Source organism: Capricornis sumatraensis, chromosome 17, assembly GCF_032405125.1.
Source record: "Capricornis sumatraensis isolate serow.1 chromosome 17, serow.2, whole genome shotgun sequence".
In the NCBI taxonomy this organism is placed as follows: Eukaryota; Metazoa; Chordata; class Mammalia; order Artiodactyla; family Bovidae; genus Capricornis; species Capricornis sumatraensis.
Genome location: NC_091085.1, coordinates 60,475,597 through 60,495,280, shown reverse-complemented (window position 1 = coordinate 60,495,280; position 19,684 = coordinate 60,475,597). Strand labels below are relative to the sequence as shown.

Below are 19,684 nucleotides of genomic sequence, written 5' to 3'. Positions count from 1 at the left end.
ACAACAGCAAGATCAAGAGCACACCAGCCTTCCTTTGAATCTAGCAGGGCCAATCCTCCAGAACCCAGAGTGGCCCTGAACCCACGGTAGATTAGCACCTCCTTCCCATATCTCCACACCACACCGGCCAGGGTGTGCTCCATAAACACTGCCCACCAACCGCAACTCCTTCCTGTCTCAAGCAGGGGTACCAACCCTTCCCAAGTCAAGCAGGTCCAAAGATGGATCCGGGGCCCTGACAACAAAGTTACCCCCACTAAACCCTGCCACCTCCGAATCCCAGATTTCCCGACCAGTGAAATCTCTGCCCAACTTTCTAGAAGAACCCACGTATGCAGGTCCCACATCCCCATGGCAGGAGCTATCACCACAACCACTCCTCCTTCAGTTGACACTACTGCTTGGCCCAGACTCAAGGCCAACTCCAGTCCAACTCTCAGAAACCTAAGTGTGACTATCTTCTCCATCCAATGAATCTTATTGGCCTCAAAGGATATGCCTACCCTAAGAGCCACACTTACATTCAGCAGCAAATTCTCTGCAGGCTCCTTGGCACATAACCTCTACTTGTATACTTCCAGCGATGGGGAGCTCAGTGCCTAGCAGAGCAAGTCAGTCCAGCACTACTTGGCGACACCTCTTCTTCCAGATGGTCCTTCAGCTGGCTGATGGCCGTTACCATACATCTCCACTTCCATGGCGAAACAATCCAACTGCTCCTTCAGATTTACCTCAGTTCAGTTCAGTGCAGTCGTTCAGTCATGTCTGACTCTTTGCAACTCTTTGCGACTCACCTGGTGTGATATCCAGACTCTTTTCTCTCTCTCCAGGTTGACTTCTCCTCCAATTTACAACCCACAAGGAACACAGTCAGGTGGCCTGACCGACTCACTCACTCTTCTATCCAGTGGGACTGTTACCTCCCCCATGCAGGGTAAAATGCTTCCACTAATGCAGCCTATGGAGAAGGAAATGGCAACCCACTCCAATATTCTTGTCTGGAGAATCCCATGGGTTGCAAGAGTTAGACACAACTTAGACACTAAACTACCACCAAGGCAGCCTAAGGGTCCCAGGTCCCTGGCCACATCCACTAGTGACTCAGCCTGTAACTGGCCAAAAGCCCTCAGCCCATCTCCCAGGAGCTGTAGGCAAATAGGTCTTGGCTCATTCAGTCCTCATTACCACCCAGTAAGTCTTCCATTTTACGGATGAGAACACTGAGGCACCGAGAGGTTAAGTTATTTCCAGGAAGTCACAGCTGGTAAACATCAGAGAAGGAATTTGAATTAGGGCGGGGTATTCTGGCCCCAGGGCCCATGCTCTTAATTACTGCCCTGTGTTGTAGTTATGGAGCTAATTATTTTGGGGGAAGGGGAGAGTCCAAGTGCAGGAATTGACCTTGAGCCCAATTACATTTCATCTCATTCTGCAGGAAGGAGGCTGCCACTCTGGGTGCATTCCCCTCCCCCCGGGCTTCCATGGGGTCTGTTCTTCCCCTGGGCCAACCCTTCTCTTCCCCCTCCCAAGCCCGTAGGGTAAAGTCACCCCTTCCCTCCCTACAGGACCACCCTCATCCTCACTATCAGAAATCTCAGCAGGACATCTTGGAGGAAGGCATTCAAACTTCCCCAGACTGGGAGGGCTCTGGCTTTCTCCCAGGAGAAAATTCTAGCCCTCGGACAGGAAGAAACAGGTAAGATGTGAGAGGTTGTTTTGCCCCTGCAGCCTGAGGCCTGCTTCTCTTGGAGACTGCCCAAGGCCGGGAGGCCCAGAGAGACCCCATCGCCTGGCCTAAACCCCTGATAACAGGAGGCTGCTAAGAGACAGCCCAGTGCCAGCCTCGCAGGAACCTACCGGAAGGGATGAAAAACGTGTAGCCCTGTTTCAGCTCAATTCTTTGGCATCGCTCCACACGGTCTCCCAGGAAGATGTCGCTCTGTTTGCCTGACAGCACCCACTCCTCATACAGTGCCAAATTGTGCAAGGTTGGAGGAATCAGCCAAAAGATCTTAGGAGGAAAAGGAAGCAATTGGTTAAAGATCCAGGCCAAAGTCTCTGATTTTTTCCAGGCTCTGCCACAAGCCAGGAGACAGCCCCACCTGCCTGGGAGCGGAGAGGATGGGGGAGGACCCATCCCCGGGGACCCCTCTAGGTCCAGGTTCCCCAAAGGGTCTCCGGAGGGGCAAGGTGGGCTGTGCTGCTGGTCTGGGAGGCCCCCTGCCTGCCTTTAGAGAATCTTCATTCCAGCCGAACCACCAGGGTGGATAGACTTAGACTGGGTAGAACATTCTTTCTCCTGAGCCATGGGCTTGCTGGGGAAGGTGGGGCAAAGAGAGGAAGGGGGATTTCTTAAGTTGTAGGATAAAATGGCCCAATAAATAAACCCAGTTTGTGCTCACTATGACATCTGGAACCAAGTGGGGTGACTTTCTAACCAGAATTTCTCCCAACATGTTTGGTTAAAACGCATGCACACGTAGACCCAGCGGAGCAGGACGGAGCACACATATTCTCAAGGAACACTCACGTCTGTGCAGGGACCCCTCCATTCCCACGTGGACAGGCACACAGGGGCAGACACAGCAGGAGCATCCTGAACACATGCCTCACCTCCTTTCCCTAGGTGATGTCTGTCCCTCATGGAAAATGTCCTTGGAGGCAGGTGGTGCCAGCAACTAGCCTTGTAAGTTAAAAGGTCACAGTGCTGGAGCTGAAACTACAGCTGGGGGAAGTGAATGCTGGGGGGTTCTTGGGAGCCAAATCTGAAGTTCTAATGTGGCCTAAGATGCTTCCCAGGTGGTGCGAGTGGTAAAGAACCCACCTCCCAATGCAGGAGACATAAGAGACTGGGGTTTGATCCCTGGGTCGGGAAGATCCCTGGAGGAGGACATAACAAATGATTCCAGTATCTTTGCCTGGAGAATCCCGTAGACAGAGGAGCCTGGCAGGCTACAGTCCATGGGATCACAAAGAGTCAGACAGGACTGAAGCATTCATGCTCCCAATCCGGCCTAAGATGCTTAGGACATTGATTGGACTGGGTGAACAGGGATGAATGGGTGACCAGAAGTGATGCAAAAAAGTTGACCTTGATCTTTCCCTCCAGAAAAAGAGAGTAAGGAGGTGGCCCCAGGGGACCAAGTGGCCCTCAAAGTATGCACAGGGTTGGGGCTTGAGTGGAAGGAGAAAGGTGAGAGCCCCTCCAGGCACAGTCAGGGATGCAGAGAGATGTGAAGAGACTCAACTCACCTTCCCACCCCGGAAAACATGGTACCAAACGGAAGTGCCTCCAAAGTCGATGTGGAAGTCAGTGAAACAACCCTTCACACTCATCAGACAGTACCTGCAGCACAGGAGCGAGAAAAACAGAAAAAACAGTTCAGTGCTTGAATCACAGGAGGTAAGCAAAGAGCTGCAGAGATGCTTGACCTGCTGCCCTTTGACAAACGCTGACGCTGGGGAATTTTCTTTTTTTAAAATACCCAAATCTAAGTAGAGTTCCCCATGGGGGAAGCCCCTGTGACCACATGATGAATCTCAAGCATTGGCTACCTGCCCCCAAGGCTGGGGGAGGCATCTTTGTTCTCAGGTTCCCGCCAGAGAAAGAACTGGCAACCCACAGGCCACTTCGTTTCTTCCTTGCAGACAGTTTCTACTCTTGTCCCACCCCCACACCTCCTACCCAAGCAAGAGGCTTCCTTTCTACTCCTTCCAGCTCCTGTACCTGCTGTTCTCCCAAGCTGCCAGGCCCCTGTGCAGCAGCTGGGCCCCCCGGAATTCAGTTGTAAACCACCTGCATTGCTTGCCAATTACTAGTCCCCATTCATCTCCTCCTTCATTCAACAATCACTGACTGAGAGCCAAGCAGTGGTCCAGTCCAGAGATAGGCATAGCACTTAGACAAAAGCATAGACCCCTGACCTGAAGGATGAAACACTCTTACTGGAACACAGCCCTGAAAAAGTTAAATGGCAGGACAAACTGCAACTGATTGCAAAGTAAGCAATGCAGCTGAAAGTACAAGGGTATCAGCTGTAAAAGACCATAGTGTTTGATTCCATGTATGAAATGTCCAGAGTAGGCAAATCTCGAGACAGAGAGCAGGACAGTGGTGGCCAGAGGCTGAAGGAGGTTGGGGGAGGAAATGAAGAGTGACAGCTAATGGGGTGTCACTCCATTTTGTGGGGTGACAAAAATGTTCTAAAATTGATGGCGGTTGCATGACTCTGTAAACATGCTAAGAAACACTGAATTGTACACTTTAAATGGATGAATGGTGTGTGAAGTACATCTCAAAAAAAGCTGCCAAAAAAAAAGTCAAGTGGTAAAGCCCCTGGGGGTGGGATGGTGGAGAGGCAAAAAGGGAGGGAAAGAGGGAAGGAGAGCTTGGCCCTTAGAGGCTGGGACAGAAGTGCATTTGAGAGAAGAAATGCGCCAGCAGCACTGCTTCTGAGCTCCTGCAACTGCCAGACAACCCATCCTTCCTTACTCAGCCGTCTCCTCCCTCCTCCCTCCACTTGCTGCCCTCCTAGGGGTAGGCAGAGCTCAGGAGGGGGAAGGACAGGCTTCCAGGTCTGGGCCTGGCAGATGGCGGTGCCAGGGCCCCCTCCCTCCCACCTATCCCTTCCCACAAGAGCCGCTGCTGGGGGCAGTCCCCCAGGGCTCATGCTCACACACCCTGGCACCTCCAGAGGCCCGCACACACATGCTTACCCCACTGACCTCTTTTCCCCGCTGCACTTTGCTTTTCCACGGTTTTGGGGAAGAGGGGAGGAATGGGGCGGGGACGGGTAGGGAGGATCCTGCAGCTTAAGAGATAATGGGGTGGAGGGGAGGAGGGTGGCGTGGGGCAGAGCTGGTTAGGAAGCTGGAGGGTTCCAGGTGGCCCCTCCCTCTGGTTGCCTTTTGCACCTCACATTCAGGTGGACCCGGGGCTGTCGGCAGTATGCAGGCGGCGTGCCCCGCGTCCCTCCTCCGGATAGGCTGGAAGGAGCCTTAACCATGTGTCTGCAGGAGGCTGACAAATCAGAAGGCCTTCCCGCACATCAGAGCCCCGCTGCCTAGCAACCCCATCGGAGGGGTGTAGTTGACAGCGCAGGACGCAGCCCAGTCACGAAGACAGGCGCGGGCTGCGGGTGCTGGCGCTGAGGCTGTTAAAGTCCCAGCTCCAGCTCCGGCTCCACACCCCGCTGCCTCCTCCCTGCCCACCCAGCCAGGTCCCCAAGCCGAAGGCCTGGGTGTTTCTCATCTCTCCAAGGAACTCAAGGTGCAGCGGGGTGCTGAAGCCCCCACCCCACCCCCACCCCACCCCCATGGACCACACCGGCCTCTTCTCTCTAAGCACCACTTCAAAATATTAGTCCTCATTTTCCTAAAACCATCTCTTCTTTTTTTAATCTAACCTTGATTTCCACCTCCTCCAGGCCCCTGGCAGAACACAGTGAAGGAAAAACAATTTAAGTGTTCGTGGGATGGAGAAAGGCGAGATGCTTCCTTTGGCCGGCAGCTGGACACTCTCCCCGGTGCCCAAAGCAGAAAAGAGCAGTTTTGTCTCTTGGGCCGCAGACCCAAGCCTGCCTGGTCAAACAGGTCACCCACCTCAACCTGCCCATCTCCAGCCCCAGCCCGAACCTCCCCAGCAAGTGCGGAAAGGGAATCCCTTCAAGCTGCGGCTGCTGCGTGCAAGGGAAAGTTCTCCAAGTTGAGCTGGTGTCTGCTCTGCCCTCCCAGTCACCCTCCAGCATCCTCTGAGGCCCCTCAGAGCTCCAGGGAACCACTTCCAGACCCGCCTCTCCAGGAGAGGTCCCTCCTCCCAGGTCCCTCATTTCCAGGCGTCCAGGACCGACCGGTCCCTCCTGCCGGGCAACTGCATGCTTTAGGGCAGCCAGGGGAGCTGGGAGAGGGCCGCTTCGGTCCTGGTGGCTGCAGCCTTCGCCCCGCCGTGCTCATCCCACGTCTCCCCCCTCACTCCGGCTTCTGGCTCTCTCTGGCGTGACGCCTTTGCACTGACCTCTAACAGCTTCCTCTTCCAAAGCACACCGCAGTCACATGGGCACCCCGGCTCGGTGCCACGGCCGCTAAGCTCTCGCGGCGGCCAGCCAGCCAGCCTTGGTTCCGCCTGGGCCGCGGCCGCCCCCTGCCCGGAAAGCCGCGCCCCCCCCACCCCACCCCCCACCCCCTCACCGACGCGGGTGGTTTTCTGTGGACACCTTCCAAGTTGGCGGCTGAATATCAGGCGCCCCCAAGCCTTTGGTGGGGGTTCCCGCCTCCCAAGGCTCGGGCTGGCTGGGGAGGAGTCTGGAAGGTGGGGGCGCTGCACCTGCCGCACTAACTTTGGGGCGCTGCCTGGCATCTGGGGAGGCAGGGCAGCTCCACCCCGCCCTTTTCCCTCCAACTTGGCGAAACTCCCCCGGCAGCCCAGGGGGCGTCCCCTCGGGCAAAGGTCTGGCGCGCGGGGGAGGGGGGATGCCTGGAAAGCTGGCACCGGGTGATGGGGCTGGAGGCGATGAGCGCGCGCACGCGTGCACACACACTACACACTTACACGCAGCCCCGGGAGACACAAAGAGCCGCTCCGCGACGCCGGCCGTTCAGCCCGCGGGCGGGAGGCGACCCACACCCCTCCCCGGCGCACCGCGAAGGAGTGGGGGCTCCCGGGCAGCCCGGGCCCGCAAGGCGGACGCCCGCCCATCCCCGCCCGCGGTTACCCTCGGCGGTGCGGCTCCCGGGTGTCCCCTTGGGCAGCGGAAGCTGGACGCTCGCCCGGCCCCCGCGACCAGAGCCGAGCACCCTCCACGGTGCTGCCAGGCCCCAGTCGAGGACCGCGGAGCCCTCGCTTGCTGGCTTCCTTCCTTTCTCGGGGAGCTGGGCGCAGCCTGCACTCATCCCCGCGCTGAAACTGAACACCCGCGCGGCAAGGCGGCCGCCAGGGAGGCGGAGGGAGGCCGCGGCGGTGACAAGGAAGCGCGCCAGACCAGCGCCAGGGGACGCCGCCGCCGCCCACGGCCGCCCCCTCACCCCGGCTGGGTGGGGGCACCAGGATAGCTCTCCCCACCTCTGTTCTACCGGCAGGCGCCCGGGGACTCCCGCACACACGTTTTCAGGGAGTGTGGATGCTATCCTGCTGTTGAAGGCGACCCAGCAAAACTAGCTTCCTGAAATGCACCCATGGGGCAAAGCTATAGGAAGGGCGAGTGCCAGCAGGTGAGGGCTTGTCAGATCCCGGGTGTGGCAGCCGGGACACGGACGCTGCTCTGGCCTTAAAACACACTGCCAGTGTGGCCTTGGACAACCACTCCCCCTCTCTCAGCAGGATACTTGTCCTGAGGGCAGGGAGGTGACCTGAAGTTCATTTGCAATCTAAGATGCTCTTTCAGCCCTGTCCCTTACCTGCGCCCTTAGTAGCTATGTAACCCCACATCATTGAACTCCTGTAGGAATTCACTGAGATAGACACTTTGATGATGAATCCAATCTTCACAACAACCCTGTAAGGTCATTCCCAGGATTGTACCCATTTTACAGGTGAGAAAGCAGAGGCTCACCCTGATCACTACCCTTGAAGTGAGGTACTTATCCAAACAGCCTATCTCAGAGTTTCTCAGCCATTCTCCCTACATCTCCCTGGTAAATCCCAAGACTCACAAACAGCAGAGTCTGCAGGTTACAGCCAAACCTCAGACACTAACTGAAGGAACTGCTGTTTAGTCACTAAATCTTTCTTTGTGACCCCGTGGGCCGTAGACTGCCGGGTTCTTCTGTCCATGGGATTTCCCAGGCAAGAATACCAGAATGGAGTCTCCTGCATTGGCCACCAGGGAAGCCCTAAAGAGTTAGTCCAGCTCAAATCATAAGTCCCCTCCATCCCAGGCACGCGCATCAGGAAAACAGCCCACTTTTCATCCCACCCTTCCCGCCCTCCCCCCAAACTACAAGAAGTGTAGGAGATGGTGGTATGCTGGCTGCAGGGACAGAAAGCAAACTTCTCCTTTCTTTAGCCAAGTCCCATTCCCCAGGCTACCAACCATTCTTAATGAATAGGTTCCAATTATCAGCTACTCATAGTAATAGCTGTTTACAGGTATGATAACATTTTACCCTCAAAACAACCCAATAATCCCCATTTTAGGGAAGTGAACATTGAGCCATTTCAAGGTGGTCAATATCCTGTGGCAGGGTGCTGCTTTCTGGTGTCATTTACAGGATGGCTCATGCACTGGAACCTCCCTGATGGCCTGCTGTGAAGTTAAACTGTAAACGCCCTAGAAAGGGTTGAATTTTTTACCTTATGAATACTTTGCCTATTTAAAAGAAAAGATAGTCATGACAATGATTATTCCTGACCTTGAATCTGAGCACCAGTCATTGAATTAAATGACCTAAGAGAGGAGAAGGCCCTGACAACAGGATCAAGCTGTCCACATGGGAGACATATTACCTTTCTTTTTTTTTTTTTAATTTTGTATTTTGGCCGCATCACCAGCATACAGGACGTTTCCCAGACCAGAGACTGAACCGAGGCCTTCACAGGGAAAGCACCCAATCCTAACCACTAGGCCACCAGGGAACTTCCCCATATTACTTTTAAAGTCACAAACGCCTCAGCTACTTCAGAGGGAGGGACCACACCAAATTCATCCGTACAAATGCAGCACCCAGCAACAGCCCTATAATTATTCTAATAAGCTATGTGAGCTGGACCAAATCTTTCCCCGCCTCTGGAACTCAGCATCCCATTTGTTAAACTGTTCAGGGCCCTCTAACTCATGGCCCTCACAGATTAAACCAGGCCCCGAATCGATTTGGTTTGGCCAGCACTATTGTTGTTGTTGTTTTTTTAAACGTTACCTCTCCGGTTATCCAGAAGCCACACCAGCTCCTACTGACTTACACACCAGCTGACTGTAGCTCAGCGGCTACATCCATACTGCATTAAATGACTGTGAATTTCAGCTTCCATTTATCTGTTATGGATGTGACAGCTGGACCAAAAAAAAGGCTGAGGGCCAAAGAATTGATGCTTTGGAACTGTAGTAATGGAGAAGACTCTTGAGAGTCCCATGGACTGCAAGGAGATCAAACCAGTCAATCCTAAAGGAAATCAACCCTGACTATTCACTGGAAGGACTGATGCAGAAGCTCCAATACTTTGGCCACCTAATGCAAAGAGCCGACTCACTGGAAAAGACCCTATGCTGGGAAATACTTAGGGCAGGAGAAGAGGGCAATAGAGGATGAGATGGTTGGGTGGCATCACCGACTCAATGGACATGAGTTTGAGCAAAATTCGGTGTGCTGCAGTTCATAGGGTTGCAAATAGTCCCATACAACTTAGCGACTGAACAACAACAAAAGTAACCTGCTTCTTATATTTTTGAGATTTGTGTGCTAAGTATAAAACACAGCACCTGGGTCCATACATGGCACTACAGGAAAGGACAGTTTTCTTTGCTCTTCTTTTTAGGTACAAGGGAAAACCCATGAATCCAGAGGCTTGAGTCCAGGGCATGACCCATGTGTGACATCAGCAGCCTCTCCATGTCAACTTCTCTGTGTGATATATTACACAGGGGAAATCATTTACGATGTCAGCAAACATGACTGATGAGAGTGAGAAGGTAAATATGGGTTGTAGAGATGCCCTATGCAAATGTGAGGGAGGGCAGATTAGAAAGCGGTGGATGCCTGGATTCCAATAGCAGCTGCAGCCTCTGTATGTCTATACATGAGGCCACATGGACAAAAACATTTTATCTCAACTATATTTCACATCCATTGTAGGCTCCATCTTCCCTTTAGCATGGCAGGGAGACAGGGCAGGGATCACAGGATCCCCATTTCGTAGACAGAAGTGAAGATCCGGACTTCCCTGGTGGTCCAGCAGCTGAGACTCCATGCTCTGAGTGCAGGGGGCCCAGGTTCAATCCCTGGTCAAGGAACTAAATGCTACATGCCACAACTATGAGTTCACATGCCACAATTTAAAAAAACCCTGCCTGGAACAGCTCAGAGGAGAAGGCAATGGCACCCCACTCCAGTACTCTTGCCTGGAAAATCCCATGGATGGATGAGCCTGGAAGGCTACAGTCCATGGGGTTGCTGAGGGTCAGACACGGCTGAGCGATTTCACTTTCACTTTTCACTTTCATGCATTGGAGAAGGAAAAGGCAAGCCACTCCAGTGTTCTTGCCTGGAGAATCCCAGGGATGGGGGAGCCTGGTGGACTGCCATCTCTGGGGTTGCACAGAGCTGGACACGACTAAAGCAACTTAGCAGTAGCAGCAGCAGCCACAGCTCAGACCCTGGGCAACCAAATAGATAAATAATTTATTAAAAAAAAAAAAAAAGGAGATGAAACACTTGCCGTAGCTACAGGGAGCAACAGAGGCAGCCCCAAAACTTGGTCTTCCCAGTGCCTGCCTTCATCCTGTTTCACCCTTGTACCCCCACATTATTCCCTTGTTCTTCCTGCCACTTCCAGAACGTACACTGGGAGAAAATGTGGTCAATTTTCAATTTTGGGGGAGCCAAGTGTATGCTTTATACGGGATCCCGATTAGGCTGGGCTTCTAAGCTCTTTTGGTCCACAGTATATCTCCAATATACCAGCAAACCTCATTTCTGCAAGCCTGGAGTGTGAGCAGGTGAGAAGGGAAACATCTTGCCCATTTATTTCTGAAATGCGTTAAAATATCCAACACTCTCAAGTGAAAGATGTGTGCCCGTGTCACAGACCTAGGAGATTACTGTAGAAATTGTAAAACACGTCCAAAAAGTCTCCGAGTGCTCCCCCACCCCTTCCAGAGGCAGAGCCAAATTCCCCTCCCTTGAGTGTGGGCTGGATTTAGTGACTTGCTTTTAACTAACTAGAATATGAAATGGCAACCCACTCCAGTATTCTTGCCTGGAGAATCCCATGGATGGAGGAACCTGGTGGGCTACAATCCACAGGTTGCAAAGAGTCGGACACGACTGAGCGACTTCACTTTATTATGTCTTCCATAGAGATTTTGGTCAGAGAAGGCAATGGCACCCCACTCCAGCACTCTTGCCTGGAAAATCCCATGGACGGAGGAGCCTGGTGGGCTGCAGTCCATGGGGTCGCTAAGAGTCGGGCACGACTGAGTGACTTCACTTTCACTTTTCACTTTCATGCATCGGAGAAGGAAACAGCAACCCACTCCAGTACTCTTGCCTGGAGAATCCCAGAGACAGAGGAGCCTAGTGGGCTGCTGTCTATGGGGTCGTCCAGAGCTGGACACGACTGAAGCAACTTAGCAGCAGCAGCAGCAGCAAACAGTATGTTAGGCTTCCCACGTGGCACTGGTGGTAAAGAACCCACCTGCCAATGCAGGAGGCACAGGAGAGGCGGGTTCAATTCCTGGGTTGGGAAGATACCCTGGAGGAAGAAATGGCTATCCACTCCAGCATTCTTGCCTGGAAAATTCCACGGACAGAGGAGCCTGGCAGGCTATATTCCATAGGGTTGCAAAGAGTCAGAAATGAATGAAGGGGCTTAGGATGATCGAAAAGTATGTGACTTCCAAAATTAGGTTATAAAAGACACTGTAGCTTCCTCCTGTTCTCTTTCAAACCACTCCTGATGGAGGGTAGGAAGCTGCCATGTCTTGAGGACACTCAAGCAGCCTTACAGAGAGGCCCACATAGTGAAGAATTGAGGCCCAGGCCTAAACTGGTTTTTTGTGTTTTTTTTTGCCACACCCCATGGCTTGTGGGATCTTAGTTCCCCGACCTGGCATCAAACCTAGGCCCCCGGCAGTAAAAGTGCAAAGGCTTAACCACTGGACCATCAGGGAATCCCCCAGGTCTAAAGCTTTAACCCAAGTGCAAGCAAGACTTTGAGCCATAACTGAGCCACCTGAGTCACACCTGCCCTACAAAAGCTGTGAGCTGATGCTGCTAAGATATACAGTTTTTTAAGTTGTTAAATTTAAAGTGTAATGTAGCAATAAACAGCCAACAGGGATACTTCCAAATCATTGTCACTGTTTGTACACTGGTAAGGAATTTCCCAAGACAAATAATTCTGTACAGTCAAAATGTTTCTATAGGACAGCGATGGGGGTGGGGAGGACGTGGTAGAAATAAGACGGTACAGCTGATATTCAGTCCACTCTGTCATCACCTTTTCCCTTTATCCTGCTGATGACACTTATCTCTTCCTAATATATAACTTAGGATAATATAACAATTCAGGGTAAAAATTATACTATAATTTAGAGCTTGGCTCAGACAGTAAAGAATCTGCCTGCAATGTAGGAGACCCAGGTTCGATACCTGGGTCCAGAGGATTCCCTGGAGAAGGGAATGGCAACCCACTCCAGTATTCTTGCCGGGAGAATTCCATGGACACAGGAGCCAGGCAGGATACATACAGTCCATGGGGTTACAAAGAGTCAGACACGACTGAGCAACTAACACACACACACACACACACACACACACACACACACACACACATAATATAATTTACCCTGGCCTGTCTCTTCTCCCAGCCAGAATACAAGCTTCGTGAGAAGAGGGACTCTATTTATTCACTGCAGTCTACCAGCTACTTAGTGTCTTGCACGTAATACACAGCAAATGCAAGAGGCAATTAATAACTAGTATAAATACATATAGTTATTTATATTTTGGCTGCACCATGCAGCTTGTGGGATCTTAGTTCCCCCACTAGGGATCCAGTGGGAGCCACAGCAGTGAAAGCACTGAGTCCCAAACACTAGACCACCAGAGGATTCCCACACTAGTATACCCTTTACACATATTTTGTCTCCCACAATGTTGCAACCACCCCCTTAACAACTGTCTCCACCCCTTCCTTGCCTGAAATTCCTGAACAAAAATCCATTAAAATTCCTTACCTCCTCACCATGATCAAAAGGCATAAATCCTGGAACCAGGGAGGAAGCAGTCATGGGTTGGTAACCCTCCTCTCGCCTCTGCAAACCCTCAGTTCAGGTGACCCTTCAGCTCTTTCTACTCTCCAAGCACCTCCAGCATGAAAACTCTGATTTCTAGAAAGTGTCGTTTTAATTAAATTCCAAAGAACAATTCTATGATCCCAGAGGACTTCATCATCATGGGATTTTTACCTTGTTTATTAACTGAAATTAGCATTTGTTTCAGCCGAACAAATGTACTATTTCCAAGGCGACAATTTCCTTCCTAACAAGCTTCAAATCCTATAACAAGTTCTAGGCCACTGACAGGGTTTGTAAATTTATTTGCCACATGATGCAACCAATATGTCCAAGACATGTGGTTCTAGAAAATTGTGGGTGACTCTTTTCTTGGTAATTAGATAGAACTCTCAGTGTATTAACAGAGCTTACTATTTAAAGGAATCTTTCAATAAAGTGAAGAATACACTGAGTATCTCAGACAGGCAAGGTAGACATTACTTAATTGAAATCTGTCACTAAAGGCTGTCTCTTTCACCTTCCTAAATACATGTCCTGTCTGTGCTCTGCTCTCCCCTAACACTGCCCCATTACCCATCCTCAGGTAGATGACACAATGGCTGCTCCTATCATTCTGCCCACACACCTCCTTAAATCCACACTGAAGCTACAGAATTTGCAGAATGCAAATCTGAACACGTCCCTCTCTGCTTAAAATCTACAAGGTTTCAGGGGACTTCCTTGGTGGTCCAATGGTTAAGACTCTGCCCTTCCAGTGCAGGGGGTGTGGGTTCAATCCCTGGTTGGGAAACTAAGATGCCACATGCCAAGTAATCAAAAAATAATTTTTTTTTTTTTTTTTGTAATTCAAGAAGTTTCTGATTGCCCTTAGGAGAAATACAGACCCCCACGGCAACCCACTCCAGTATTCTTGCCTGGAGAATCCCACGGATAGAGGAGCCTGGTAGGCTCCATCCCATAGGGTCACAGAGTCAGACACAACTGAAATGACTTAGCACGCACATCAGCTTTATGACTCTCCTCAAAAAATTGTACATTCTTTAATTAAAAAATACTTTAATGATAAAAAACGCTGACCATCATCTGAGCCTTCAGCAAGTCATATGGTAACATCAAAGATCACTTATCATAGGTCACTACAACAAATAAAATAATAATGAAAATATTTGTAGTACTATACGAATTATCAAAACATGACAAAGACATGAAGTGAGCAGATGCTCTTGGAAAAATGGAACCTGTAGACTTGATTGACATAGAGTTGCCACAAAACTTCAATTTATAAAAAAAAAAAGAAAAAGAAAATAACAACAAAAAACCGCTATTGGCAAAGCTCAGTAAAAAGGAGGTATCTCCTATATCGTGAATATTAATTATAAGTTCTCTTTTTCTGAATTTTAGCCCTCTCCTCCCTTTTTTTTTTTTTTAATATTTCAGGCTTTCCTCATACAGTTGTTGGTCCTTGGCTGTCTATTCAGTTAGATGTTAAAAAAATGATTACAAGCTGGGATTGTAGGCTGGGTTTTGTTAGTGGGCCTTACTAATTGTAAGCTACCTTTTCATGGAGAGAGCCCTGTATATCAGTATCTGTAACTATTTTCTCTTGAGGCCATGCAGTTTCTTCATGGAAGGAGTCCCACTGTAGAAACAGACTTACTCCTGCCCCGTGTCTGATAATATTCTCACCTGGCCTTCCTGTGAGCCTAGTCTTCCTCCTCAGTCGAGAGCATCCCTCCTCTACAGGCTGATGCACCCCCAAGGGGTGAAACAAAATCTTACTCTTTGTATGTGTAAAGTACACACACACACACATATATATACATAAACAGATACACAGTATCTTTGTGACATTAAATTTTGAGAGATGGGCAATTAGGAGAAAGATGTGTTTAGAAGGGAAATGTCTTTAAAAATAAAAAAGGCTCCTTAGGAGGATAACCGGAGAAGGCGATGGCACCCTACTCTAGTACTCTTGCCTGGAAAATCCCATGGACGGAGGAGCCTGGTGGGCTGCAGTCCATGGGGTCGCTAAGCGTCAGACACAACTGGGCCACTTCACTTTCACTTTTCACTTTCATGCATTGGAGAAGGAAATGGCAACCCACTCCAGTGTTCTTGCCTGGAGAATCCCAGGGACGGGGGAGCCTGGTGGGCTGCCATCTCTGGGGTCGCACAGAGTCGGACAAGACTGAAGCGACTTAGCAGCAGCAGCAGCAAGACTCCCATCAGCCTGGCCCACCCCTCATCCTGCACCACTGACCCTCCCTCACTCTGCTCCACTCCCACTGGCCTTGCAAACCCTTCAGCTCCACCCTCTTCCCAGCCCTCCCCACCACCCCAGGCTCTCTGTACACAGTCAGAAAAGCTCTTCCAAGGTCTCTTCACCTAAATAATTCTTCTTCCCTTCAGACCACAGCTCAAGATGGCTTGCCCTGTCCTCCCTGACCTGATGAATCCCCTAGTTCACACTCTATAGCACCAGGGGTCTCTGCCTTGTGGCCTCATCACAACTGCAAACTTCCATTTGTTTCTCTGATCACTGGATTAATAGGTCTCCTGCACAGACCATAAGCTCCATGAGGGCAGGGAGCTCACACGGTTTTCTCCCCACTGTATTCTCAGTGCCCAGCACCAACCAGCTGTTCAATATATAGGTGGAATCAATCAATCGATCAATCAAAGAGAGCTAGGATCTGCCTCTAATCTGAGTCCCACACTTGTTCCTCAAGGTCCGCCTCTGTGACTCCATCAAGGCCCTTGGCACTTGCCTACCTCCATCCCTCCCCACTTTCCTCCCATCTCCTCTGTCCTTTAAAGCCAATGTCAAATATCCCCTCTGAGAGGATTTTTCTGAGGCCAGCAGCCAAAAAGGATTTCTCTTTTTCCCATTTCCCTTCTGGTAACCTGTTTCTCTCTGCCTAGGATGAAAGCTGGCTTCCCTGGTGGCTCAGATGGTAAAGAAACTGCCTGCAATGCAGGAGACCTGGGTTCGATCCCTGAGTCAGGAAGATCCCCTGCAGGAGGGAGGGCATGGCAACCCACTCCAGTATTCTTTCCTGGAGAATTCCATGGACAAAAGAGCCTGGCAGGCTACAGTCCATGGAGTCGCAAGAGTCGGACATGACTAACACACACACACAGGATGACAGCTGCACCTTGCCCTCGCGTTAATGGCCCGCTGTTCTCCAGAAGGTAGGGGTTTTTAGACCTGTTTCTCTATTACTTCCCTGTCCCAGGGTCTCCATAAATTTTACTGCGATCGCATCAAAACAGAGCAGAATTGAAAACCCTCCTATCAACCCCACCTTGAACCCAGTCTTTCCCTTCAAGACAGCCCAGATCCAAGGGGTATTAGGGAGCATCAGCTCTGAGAGGAGAAAAAATGCCTGAGAAGTAATTAAACAGAGAGAGCAAGCTTGAAAGCAAAACGTTGGGAAGCCCAGGGCCAGCGTGCTGGCCTCCCTTACAAAGCCTGGCACGGAGTTTGCATTCAATATGCACTGAATGAAGGGCTGAGTGAATGAGAAGTTCAGAGCCTTTAAGCTCCTTGGGGCACTCCTGGCAGCAGGGCTCGGCAGAGATGCTAATGGATTCAGAGCCACCAGAGCCAACTCTTCTAGGAAGCACAGAGCAACTGCCTGGGCCAAGAGTATCTCATTCTCATTTTAGAGATAGAAACAGAGGGCCTGAGATGGCAGGAGCCCCAAGGTGACTTCATCATCCCAAGGGTCCTCCACTCAAATCCTAGAACACGGAGGTGCTCGCAGCCAGCTCTGCCCGTGTTAAATAATTGGTCTCAGGACTTGCTAGTCACACTGCCTGTAGTGATGTCCCCGTAATTAGATGTGGCCAACCTTTCCAGCACAGCACCAACCTCTCCCTTAGAGGACACTGTCTCTCTAAGGAGTGTCTGGTGAGAAAGTGGCCCCTGGCTTTATTCAGAGAAGGTTTTTCTCCATCAGAGGTGCCTGGTCTCAACAACAGGAAGCAAAAGAATACCAGACCCCTATCCAGCCCTCAGCAAAAGCAAAGTGTCCATGGTGGGTCCCTAGAAAATCCACTCCTAGGACACACTGTCACTTAGAGGGAGTGGATGAATGTTTGACAAGCACGCACACACATGCACATGCACACACACACACACATACACACACACATATGCACAGAGAGATGGTTTCCATTACTCCTCCTCCTCTTCAGATCACATCCCCTTGGGTGGGGCTGGCAGGAAGGCCAAAGAACCATCTGGATGAAGAATCCAGACCCAGAGCAGAATGCAGAGCCAACCTGCCCACACTCAGGACCCCCAGCACTCACATCCCAGCAGCACCCCAAAGAGCTGCGGCCTCAGCCCAGGCTCATTTCCAGCCCTCACCCCCTACAAGGCTGAGAGTCACCCACTCCCAGCTCCCGCCACCAGCCAGCCAGTCTTACTTCTTCACTTTCGGGTACTTCATCTCTGCAATGGCGTTCGTGGCTTCCGTCTGCTTCTCCTTCAAGTGCTGAGGCCACATGTTGTCCACCCAGTCCACCAGGTCTACCTGAAATCCAGCCAGGCCACCATCAGCACTTCCTGGCCCCAGGTACCCTTAAGTCAGACCCCATCACTGCCTCACCCCTCCTCCTCCTGCTCCCAAATCCCTCCTGCCCTCCCCCCATAGGCAGGTGCAGGCTGGCCTGGAGCAAGAAGGGGAGGGGGAAGGTGACTGGGGAGGGGAACCATAGCTGGGGACCTACCACGGTGGGACGCTTGACCAAGTGCTCCAGCTTGGTGTGGCTGAACTCAAGGCTGATGACGTTGTATAGCTTGTCCCGCTGGGCCTCGGGCGTCTCGTAGTACCGTACGAACTGCGACATGCTCATCTCCGTGCCTTTCTGGGTGTTCACGTCCATCACGTCCACCAGCCGCCGGCTACCTGGGGGCAGAATCCACAGGCTGGTGGCTCCAGCCAGCTAGAGCTCCAGATCCTACTTGGGAGACCCCGCAAAACAAAACCTGCCCCTAACCCAGCATCCAGAATATGCCTCATCATCCTACAACCCTATACCTTGTCTGCTCAGTGACGTCATCCCATCAGTGTTCCTCACTGAATCGCTCTCCAATCTTTAAAGGAATCCCTCTTCAATTGATCTGTTTCCCTCCACAACTAACTTACCCCAAAAGCTCAGTTATTGAGCAGCAGAGCTGGGATTTGAAGCCAATTCCATCTAATGCCGGCACCAAGGTTCTTAACCCCCAACACTGGCCCCTGCCCCCTGCAATACTGAATCTTGATCACATGCTAAGGCTGAAAAATGACCCCTGCCTTCAGAGGCTGGCTCCTCGCCCCATAGATCCCAGGAAGCCTTGGAGAAGTGCTTTGGTTTTGAGTCAGGAGTGCAAATCCACCAGGGGGCATCCCTGAACTTTGCTGGAAACTCTGGCCAAGCTCTGGACAGTGCCGGCTCCTTCCTTACCAGGGCTCCTGGAACAGGTGGGCTCTGCTCAGCTTTTCTGGAAAGCCCACCTGGCAGAGAACCTGCCGTTAGAGTGGGGAGGGGAAAAGAACAGCCGCCACCGCCCCCCGCCAAGCTCTCCCCACTTTCTGGCCAGCCTCCACCCTCTCCCTGCCTCTCCTCCCTCACTTTGCTCAGGGTCCCATCCGCAAAGGCCCCTGGGGAAGGAGATTCACTGGGCAGGTAGCTGATGGGACTCACAGCTGGGGCAAGTGGCATTAAAGGCCTGGAGCTAGCTGCCCCATCAGTACAATAGAGTGGTTATGCTGGGGAACTCCCTGGCAGTCCAGTGGTTAAGAATCCATCTTGCAATTGCAAGGGATGCAGGTTCAATCCCTGGTTGGGGAACTAAGATCCCACGTGCCAAGGAGCAACTAAACCCACACGGCAACTACTGAGCCCACGGACAACTAGAGAATCTGTGTGCTGCAAGGAAAGATCCTACATGATGCAATGAAGATCCGCCATTCTGTAACCAAGACTTGATCCATTAGAGACTCGATGCATTAAAAAAGATTAAAAATAAATTATATATATATATATGGTAGTTAAGCTTCCCTGGTGGCTCAGATGGTAAATAATCTGCCTGCTATGCAGGAGACTTGGGTTTGATCCCTGATCCCTGGATTGGGAAGATTCCCCTGGAGAAGGGAACAGCTGCCCATCCAATCTTCTGGCCTGGAGAAATCCATGGACAGAGGAGCCTGGTAGGCTACAACCCATGGGGTCCCAAAGAGTTGGACATGACTGAGTGACTTTCACTCATTAAGCTAAGACTTTGTGGGTTTGAACCCCAGCTGGCCCTCAGGCCTCTTAGCATCTCAGAGTAGCAGTTTCCCCATCTATAACATGGTAGCCAGCCTATGGTGTTGTCATATGATTTAAATGAGCTAATGCACATGAAAGACTTCTGAGAAGTGTCTGCAAGTAGGAACTGTTACCTAATTGGCCAACTTCATTTATAATCACAGGTGGAACTACTGTATTTAAAATAGACTATCAACAAAGACCTACTGTGTAGCACAAGAAATTCTGCTCAATATTCTGTAATGACCTAAATGGGAAAAAAATTTGAAGAACAGATACTTGTATATGTATAACTGAATCACTCTGCTGTACACCCGAAGCTAACACAACATTTTAATCAACTACATGTGCTTGCTCAGTCATGTCCAACTCTTTGTGACCCAATGGACCATAGCCTTCCAGGATCCTCTGTCCATGGGATGCCATATCCTCCT

The 19,684-nt window shown here is 51.1% G+C and overlaps 1 protein-coding gene across 1 annotated transcript in view; it reads right to left on the bottom strand.

The window, feature by feature from the left end:
- Positions 1–19,684, bottom strand: part of KDM2B (lysine demethylase 2B) — a 118,902-nt gene that overhangs the window by 76,158 nt on the left and 23,060 nt on the right. Inside the window, exons 5-8 of the mRNA XM_068989735.1 lie at positions 17,685–17,863; positions 17,382–17,488; positions 3,253–3,346; positions 1,858–2,011 (exon numbers count right to left, since the gene is read on the bottom strand). Of these exons, the coding sequence (XP_068845836.1) occupies positions 1,858–2,011; positions 3,253–3,346; positions 17,382–17,488; positions 17,685–17,863 (534 nt within the window). The remainder of the gene's footprint in view (positions 1–1,857; positions 2,012–3,252; positions 3,347–17,381; positions 17,489–17,684; positions 17,864–19,684) is intronic.